We start from the raw sequence: 9,794 nt of genomic DNA on the forward strand, positions 1-9,794 counted from the left end.
ATCCCGCTTCCTCCCTGCGTTTCCTGTTGCTATACCTCCTTTCCTAACCCTTCAGAACTCTGTCCTTGGTAAATGCTGCCCAAATGAGTGATTTTTCTAAGGTGTTCAGAGCCTCAACAGTTATCATTCCCCTGAGAGACCCGTGTATATTTGACTGAAAACTGCTATGGAGGCGAGTTCGTTTCCAGACCTGCAGGGTGACTGAGGACCGTAGTCTCCGGGTGTCACCTGTCTCTAAGTTCTGTTGCATGTTTCTTCCAGTCCACCCTGACCTCCCAGTGTGAGCTCTTCCAGAGCAGCTGGCAGTGCTTTCTGAGTTCCATCTAGTTTGGGGCTCAGGATCATGAAGACAGACATTCATGCGCTCCTGTAGTCTGTTGGACTAATTGTTTCTGTGAACCTTTGCTTTTCTTCTTTTTAAAAATTTTCTTCGTTTTTATTTTATTTTTTCTGGATAGGGATTGATAAATTATTGCACCTTAAGTTTCTCCTCATACAAATTTAAGACCCCGGCCACTACCTACCAAAGCAGAGTATAGAACATTGTCTTTGTGGGCTGGGCTATGTCAGTTGACCTTGTCCTCAGAAACCATGGTCCTGAGCTCCCAGGCACGGTGACTCATTCTGTTAAGGTATTTGGATATGCCTAAGAAGTTTAGGTATGCCCTACTATGTGTATGCATATATTTGTGGCAAACGTCATTACCCAGGTAGACATTTCCTGTAACAACCCTCTCTGTATTTGTGGATATGTTTTCCTGTGCCTTCCCACACTGGTTCTACCTGAGTGTCTGTCCACGCACCTATTTGTAAATCACTCTCGTGGTGGGATTGTATATGTAGCACTCCTCTCAGTGTCTTCCGGCCTCTTTCATGTTGTTTTCCCCAACCTTCCTCTCATTGTATATTATCTGACCCTTCACCCAAGTTAATACGTATCTATCTTCTAGTCAATAATTTCTTCCTTTCCCTCTCACCATTAGTAATGAACAAAGAATGTTTTCCCTAGTGTGAAAGCCTTGTCTGAACTTCTGACAATAGTGGAATCATACAACACTTGCATCTTCGTGATTGAGTTCTTCGCTCGGCGTAACGTTCTCCAGGTTCATCCAGGTTGTGCTGATACTCAGAGTCACTGCTTTTCAGTGTTGTCCTTTTGTGCTCTCTCTCTCTCTCTCTCGCTCTGTCTGTGTATATGTGTTTGGCTGTTTTCTTTGTTCCATGTAATTTTCTGTGCAGAGTTTATTTTGTACGTGGGGTTCTTGTCATTTTCCTTCTTGTTATTGTTTTAATGTTTACCAAAGCTTTATGACTTTCCTCTTTTAAATTGGTGAGGTTTATTTATTTTCTTTGAGGTTACCTTATAATTTATTTATTTATTACCAAGTTTAAAACAGTCTGTTCTATCTTAAATTTACTTGACCTCTCCACTTGGAAATTCATCTCTATCTGGAAGTTCGTTTTGCTTGTAAGTGCCCTCATTACAAAGTAATCCCTCTGGTTTCCTTTTTTTCCGTCTTGTTGGTTTGTTCTACTTTGCATACTTCTATTTTTAGATGGACTTGTGCATAGTATTGTCACTTATGTTAACATCGCATTGTTGTTTCCTCTTGCTGGTTTTCTATCTGAAGAACTCTCTTTAGCATTTCTTGTAAGTTTGATCTGGTGTTTGCAAGTTCTTTTTACTCCTGTTTATGTCGAAATGCCCTAATTTGGCTATCATATTTAGGGAACAATTTTGCTGAGTATATGATTCTTGGTTGGCAGTTTTTTTCTTTCAGGGTTTCATATATGTCATCTCATTTGTCTCTTGCTTTCTGGTTTCTCCTGAAAAATCAGAGCTTATCTTATTGGTTCTCTTTTGCAGGTAACTTCTCATTTTTTTCCAAGCCACTCTCAGGATTCTTTGATCTTGGAAAGTTTGATTATGATACGCTATAGTGATTTTCTTTTTGAGATTCGTATGGCTCTTGAATGCCTATCTCCTCATTGTTTCATGTTTTCTCACAGTTCTTTAACAATTTTCTCTGGCAGATTTATGCCACTGTTTATAAGATATTGCTATAGGAACAGACAAATGTCTTAATAGGATAGGGAGTATAGGAAGATATATGTCACTTTTATTGATCTTCTCAACTTTTCTTGATTAGCTTTCATTTTATTTTGTCCTTTCTACTTTTCCCTTCTATGTACCATTGATTTCCAATTTTATTTTTATTATCTCCTTTATTCTGCTTACATTGTCACGGGTTTGAGAATTTTTTTTCTAATATAAGAATTTAGTGCTTTAAATCTATATCTAAGCCTTGCTGTAAAGAGTTTGGGTGATACAAGTAGTTTGTGTTTGGCTACTAACCTAAAGGTTGATGAATCAACCCCAGGGCTCTGCAGGATAAAGGGTTGATGGAATACTTTTGTAAAGATTAGTCAAGAAAACCCTCGAGAACAACTTCACTCTCTAGCACACAGGTTCGCCATCAGTAGGAATTAAAAGTAGGAATCGACTTGTTGTAACGGATATGTTTCCTGTTTTCTGAGTGTTGCTTTAGCTGCAGTCCATAAATGTTAATATGCTGCATTTTCATTTTCATTCAGAAAGTACTTTTTAATCTCTCTCTTTACCAATGAGTTATTTATAGTAAGTGTTCGATGTATGCTTTAAAATAACTTCTATTCATTAAGTTCCTGGTTGACTAATTCAAGTCCTCTATATCCTGATTTTCCTTCTGCATTTGCTATATATTAACTGATTTTTCCTACTTATTTTTACCATTTGTTCCCAGAGGAGTATTTAAATCTCTAAAATTGTAGATTTTTATTGATACTTTCACTTCTGTGAGTTTTCACTTCATATGTTTTGAAGCTGTGCTATTAGCATTTGGATGCATTATATCTGCTCCTCTAATAAATTGACCCTTTAATCATCTTCTAATGACCCTATTTATTATTGGTAATATTATTTGCTCTGAAATCTATGGTTTCTGATAGTAATACAACTCCTGCAAATTTTAGTATTTTAAACAAGGTTTATCAGTTTTCAAACTTTTGCCTTTAAGATATTTGTGTCTTTTTAAAACAGTTTTATTGGCATATAATTTACATAATATTCAGTAGTTCAATCATATCAATGAAAATTGTACAATCACTACCATATCAATTTTAGAACATTTCCCCCGCCCATGGAGGAAGTTCCTTTATAATGAGTTGTGCAATCACAGTCAGTTGCCGTGCTCCCTCCCCACTCCAGCCTTCCTTTTTGATTGCTAAAATCCCCTTTCCATCCCTATCACCCACTCCCCACCCCTGCATCCCTTATCAACCCTTGTGTCAGATATTATCACTGTGCATCCACTCCCTGTGCATCACACACTTGGAAACCCAACAGAAACAATAAAAGTCAAAATCAAAATAAGGTGGCAAGGATTAAATAATAAAAATATAAACACAAAATACAAATAATGAGTAAGAAAGAAAAGACCCCCACCAACATTCAAAATAAGCAGGGAAGAAATTTCTGTCATGGAACAAGTAAGAGAGACTTCCACCCAGAACCAATTCAAGTCCGGTCTCTAGGGAGGTCATCTGGCCAAGTCTTGAGTTTGGTTCAGCATAATGAAGATGACAGTGGTCGGTGCCTGACAGTAAGGCTGTTTCAGACTTGCCTGTGGCCAGAGCAGATCTGCCAGTGGCTCAGTCTGACTAGAGACTCTGCAGATGGGTTTGGGCTCCCACTGTCTTCCATTGCCTTCTACAAATTGGGTGTTCATAATTTTAGCTCTGATACTGTTCCCTTCGCCATATGAGAATTTTTAAATTGTCATTTTTGGGTCACACAAGCTGGTGTGCTTCTTCCATGTAGACTTAGTTGACTCCTTGCTTAGATGGCTGCTTGTTTGAATACAAGTCTTTAAGACCCCAGACACTATTCCAATTGGTAGCCAGGCACCATTTACTTTCTTCACCAGACTTTGCTGTAGCACCCGTATCTTCAGTGATCCTTCAGGACTCCATCTGCTTGTCCATGGGCTTGCACATCTCAAGATTACTTTGGCAGTTGTAATATGACAAATTCACAACCCATAATATCAACTGCATCAATAGAAGCCATAAGCCAACCAACAAACAGAACGCACACACACACACACCCAAAAAGAAAAAAAGAGAGAAAGAAAAAAACAAAAACAAAAAAGCAAGCTATAAGCAGTAGAGCAAAACCTCATATCAACAAAGAAATATAGCATTGCCAATTACCTCCCTGGAGTAGAAGCATTATTATCATCATCAATTTTCCCAGTGACCCAGCTCTCCCGACACTGTTTGTAGGAGACAGTGCGAGTACCATTCTACCTTGAGCCGCAACCCATGAGTTGTTGTCCTACACAGTTCCATCTCTCCTTCTACTGGGCTCTGTTGACCCTAAGTATGGGGCTGATGTCAGTGGGGACCTTCCTGGGTCAATTCTTCCAAGTGCAGATTGCTGCTCAAGGGATTCCAACCTGTCACTGCAGGGTGGGCATTGAGGTGCTACATGTATGATGGTCCTGGGTCCCTTTCCACTGGACAACCCCCCAGCCAGGGGTTCTCCCCAAGCTCCAATGACCACCACTTACACAAACCTGGGGCGGCCACATTCTGCTTCCTTTCCCATCCAAGTACCACAGCTCTCAGTCCAAAGGTGCAAGCCCCTTTGAGGTCGAGTTCAGTTCATTCAGCTGGGCCGCTATGTTAAGTCCTTCTGGTGTAGTCCCTGCATTGTGCCCTGCTGTCTGCTAGGTTAGCTTCCATGAGCATCCTGATATTTGTGTCTTTATGTTTAAAGTGGTTATAGGTTTTCTGAGCCCTCTGTCTGAAAAAAAAATTATATGCTAGTTTACCACCACTGTGTCTGGCCAACTTAAATGAGAACCTGATTACGTAGTGTCCTCAAGAAAAGTCATCACAAAATCATAATAGTGGGAAAGACAATTTTATTGGATATACGCGGTAAAGTGAAAAGAGAGGTGTGAAACTGACACACCATCAAAGCCACATATGACCAAATTCAAAGAATACATGTACATGTAGGAGTGGTTTGGTTCTTTCAATAAACGAGACAAATATACATAGGAACATCTTCAAAGTTGTTTGTCAAAAGCTTGGTCATACAAGACAGTCAGGAGGGGCCTTTGTTGATCCTTCATGCCGGAATTGGGGAGGACGAAGGAGATAGCTCTCTATTTGCCTATCTTAGTGCTGGCACTCCCTTAAGTCTACCCTTTGTGTTCATTTCTCCTCCACCTGTTGGTCTTGCCTGCTTCTGTTCATCCTTGTCTTCCCGGTTGATCAAAGAGATTCCCCAGGGCTACTGCCCTTCCCTTGGCAACTTGGTGGTCAGAAAGTGGACGTGGCAGTAGGCCTACTTCAAGGCTCTTTGGGGGCTCTCAAAAGGTGCCTTTGGTTTTAAGTACTAACACAGTAGAGACTTCTAGAGGTTTCACTTTCTTAGGCTGCTATAAAGGAAATACCACAAGTGGGTGGCTTTACTAGACAGAGCTGTGTTTTCCTACAGTTAAAGGCTTTCTCCAGAACTAGGGAGGGAAAGGTCCTTAGGACTTTTCAGTTTCTGTTCCTTCATGTGGCCTGGTATCTATCTCTTCCCGCTATGCTTTCTTGCTTATATGCCTAATCTGCTCATTTTCTATCTCAGAACTGATTTCCTTAAGATACACTCTACACTGACATGCATCAGTAACATACAAAGAAAACCTTCTTTTCAAATGGGATTTCAACCAAAGGTATAGGGGTTCGGATTTACAACACATATTTGGGGGTTGGGGGATGACAACATACAGTTCAACTCATTATACCAGGTCGCTAATAATGCTATCTCAAGGCAGTCATTTATCTTTTCTAACTTGTTGGGGAACACGAGGAAATAGGCCATGGCCTACATTCATGGTTCTTGGAAACTTCCATATTGCAGGATGCAAATGTTGTGATTAAAGGAGATGCTAAAATGAGTCTTCCAGTTCACGTAATGAAGATTAAACCACTCAAACCAATCACAGGTCAGTATAATTCAACCCGTCCACCTTTCCATTGCCATTCCCCCCTTTTTGCCTTGCTCTGCATTTCACATATTTTCTATTTATTAGCAGCAACGCTTAAATTGCAAACATGGGTTTGAAGAGGAACTATGTAAGCCTCATGAACGCTAAAGCCTAAAAATTACACACACACACACACACACACACGAATATTTTAAGGGTACTGGAAATTCCAGATAGACATGTTTCCTGGTTGGAATTCAAGCATACATTCATGTTAATTAATTTATCAGCAATTTGCTGAGTACTAATATTGCACCAAGTACAAAGGTCAGTTCAGTAAGACAAGGCGCCTGCACTAGAGCAGGAAAATGATGGTCTCGCAAGGGAGACAAAAACCCAACAAACTCACTGCCATTGCGTCAGTGCTGACTCAGTTCAGCAGTAAGGAATAGCTAAAAATCCACGGCCGTCAAGTTGATTCCAACCCATAATGATCCTGCAGGATAGAGTAGAACTGCCCCATAGGGTCACCAATGTTGAAATCTTTGCAGAAGTAGGTTGCCACATCGCTTTCTCCGCAGTGGGCAGCAGAGTGCTTGACTCCTACCTACCACGGGTGCTTGGGGGGACATCTCATCACCATGGAAATGTGGGGAAAGGAGTTATGCTGAACTCTGCTCAGCAAGTAGAAAAATCCTTTGTCAGAAGAAAGGACATTTGATAAGGTCTCAGAGAATAAGTGGGAGTTGATCAAGAGAATCCAAGAGGAACTCCATTAGTGGCAGAGAACACAGCCTATCCTTTTAACAGTCCCACATCATGTCAACTATATGAGGGGTACCCTCCCCAAAAGGAAACATTTTTTTCAAAGCTATGTATTTAAATTTTTTTTATAAAACAACCTTATCACCTTCAAAATACTCTCCATTACATTTAATGCATTCGTCAAATCTGCGATTCCATTCTTAGAAACAGTTTTCAAACTCATCTGTTTGGATGGCTGACAGTACCTTCCTCATTTTTTTCTTCACTTCTATGTCATCAAATCGCTGTCCTTTTATGTTCCTCTTCATTCACAGAACTAAAAAGAAGTCGCATGGAGTGAGGTCAGGTGATTAAGGTACATGGAGCAAGACAGGCATGCTATTTTTTTTTTGCCAAAAACTAGCACACTGAGGTAGCTGCATGAACAGGTACATTGTCGTGGTGGCAGTCTGCCACAAATCAGACCTTTTGTGTCGCACACTTGTTATGCAATCTTTTCAGAACCTCTAAATAGGAATCATGATTAATAATCTGACCTGGTGGAACGAACTCACAATGTACTCGAACTCAACATTTTCATCCTTTTGGGAAGTTGATGGACTCCTAGAATGAGATTTGTCATCAATTGACATTTCACCTTTTTTGAAATAAGAAAACCACTTACACACTTGAATTTTTCCCATAGTGCTGTTCTTGTAAGCTGTGTTCAGTAGTTTCCTCGGCGTTTTTCCCCAAGCAGGAGACAAAATTTCACAGCTTCATGCTCGCGGGGTAGCAGAGGGAAATGATGGTGTGAGCGGCACCCAGAATATGGAGGAGGCCTTACTGGGGGCACAGACAAGGAGTCAGGGGGTTCAGAGAAAGACGAGGGGGAGGACTGTCGGGGCTGATTAAGAGAGTGTTTGGCTAAGAGAACTTGAGCAGGGTGACAGGGAGTAAGTACACAGAGAGGGACAGGAGTGAAGAAAGAAAAAGACCTGGACATATGGAACTTTTGACCACTTGTGGGCTCATCGACAAAATTGTCGAGGTTGTGGAGAATGTTAAAATCGAAAGTGCCATTTTCTGGCCAGCACAACTCATTGTCCAGTTGGTATTGAGGCCAAACTTGGTTACAGAAAAAGACCAGTCACTTTGGAAGGAGATCAGGAGCCAAATCCAATTCAGTAAGGTTGGCCGATAGGCACCCCAAAGAACTGTCCTTAGGGGGCTCAGACAGAGGACTTCCCATGGTGTCTCAAACTGCAGGCGATACAGGCAGAGGAGAAGGATGTACCCCGATCCACGTCTGCACCCAACAGACAGAAACAGTCTGGTAACCCTGAGGGCGTCCCGACCAGAGAGGCCCAGCGAAGAGTCCTGGACTACTCCCAGACAGGAAGGTTCCCTGGTACAGGGACCTTGGATCAGAGAGAGAGACAATGGAAGTCAAGGAGAGGGAGGGGGCCTGGCTTTGAGGCTGATAAAATGGAGGTTGGTCAGAGGCCTTTGTTCAGGGTGAGAAAAAAATGGGAAGTAGAAAATGTTAGAGAAGGCAGTACACAGCTGCAGACCCAAAGCACACAAGTAGAAAAAGGCTCAGAGATAACTTTTGCACCTTAGTCCAGTCTGAAGGTGCAGTGACTGCCAGGCCCAGTGCCAGGAGTCCTGTTATTGGCAGAAATCCCAGAAAGTAAACACAGAGACAAAGTGCTGGGGGCTACATGAGGGAAGATAGACACGAGAAACTGTCCTTATCGTGGCACCCCTTTGGGGGAATGGTAGTTATTTCTAGCTCCACTTAGGATTAGGGTAGAAGTATAAACCCCTTCCGTGGCACCCCCAAACAATGGGGACCCTCTGTTCCCATATGAGTTTGCTGTTCAGCAGTGTCCGAAAAGACAAGACAAATGAGACAGAATGAACATATGTAGAGAGATAGTGACCAGAAGTTGCTCATTCAGACAGGTTCTAGAGGAGAGGAGGGGTGGGCTACGTCCCAGCCAAAGCAGGGCCAGGACAGCACGGAGCCCATGTCCCTACCTCTCCTCAGTTTCAGGCATCAAATGTAAAGGTGAAACTGAGGCACAGGGAGACGGACAGACATAACTGACAGGACAAGGGAGAGCAGAAACAGAAGTAGCTTTATTAGGGGGAGCTCCCTGACAAGGTTCTGTGACCTAGGCCAATAGGTCCGGGAAGTTGTGCTCAGTGGTCAGGGGCACGGGTTTTTAAACGGGCAGTTGAATGTGTGGCAGTTAGCATATGGGGTCTGGACACTCTGAGAATTGCTTGTCGACTCCTCGCGGCTTTCTTTGAACCCGGAGCATCTGGTCTCACCGCTGTCTGCTGCTGACCTCTGGGGATGTGCAGGGAAGCAGCACCCTAACCTGCTTCAGCTCAGCGCAATCAGCCATCACAAGGTTTGAGTGAAACTGCTTTTACAAAAAAATTCACTGACCAGCGAGAACCTTCCCAGTGGGTGCACAAACTCAGAGCAAGTTGCTTGATGCTTGCCTAGGGGAGAGCATTTATACTAGGAAAGCACCACTCTGCCAAGCGCAATTCCGTTTTTTGGGGGGATACCCCCTCTTATGTGAATAAAGATGTCCAGTGTGAGATTAGTTATGCATAAGTAAAGATTGGTTAGGGAAAATATGGTACACATGTACAAAGGGATAGTTTGCAACTAATTGAAAAGAAAAGGGAAATGCAAATGACCAAGAATAACTAATTCCTGCCTTCCCTGGTAGGAGCTCTGGTGATGTGGCTTATACATTGGACTACGAAATCCCAGGCCGGTAGCTCATAGCCACCAGAGGCTCCTCAGGAGAAAGATGAGGCTGTCTGCTCCTGTACAGAGTCTCTAAAACCCATAGGAGCAAGTTCTACCCTGTCCTATAGGGTTATTATGAGTCAGCCTCGACTTAATGACAGTAAATTAGGTTTGGTTTGATTCTCCCAGGTAGAAGAATGTAGAATGAAGGAACCCAAAGATGTGGAAACTATGACTCTAATAGA

General features: G+C 42.3%; 1 protein-coding gene across 1 annotated transcript in view; it reads left to right on the forward strand.

Moving 5' to 3' along the window:
* WDR93 (WD repeat domain 93) overlaps positions 1-9,794 on the forward strand; it is a 59,763-nt gene that overhangs the window by 24,833 nt on the left and 25,136 nt on the right. The window contains exons 7-8 of the mRNA XM_013006479.2: positions 1,042-1,103; positions 5,963-6,047. Of these exons, the coding sequence (XP_012861933.2) occupies positions 1,042-1,103; positions 5,963-6,047 (147 nt within the window). The remainder of the gene's footprint in view (positions 1-1,041; positions 1,104-5,962; positions 6,048-9,794) is intronic.

The sequence above is a fragment of the Echinops telfairi genome, unplaced genomic scaffold (assembly GCF_000313985.2).
Source record: "Echinops telfairi isolate 266 unplaced genomic scaffold, ASM31398v2 ScPeMD7_7409;HRSCAF=8447, whole genome shotgun sequence".
NCBI classification, from domain to species: domain Eukaryota; kingdom Metazoa; phylum Chordata; class Mammalia; order Afrosoricida; family Tenrecidae; genus Echinops; species Echinops telfairi.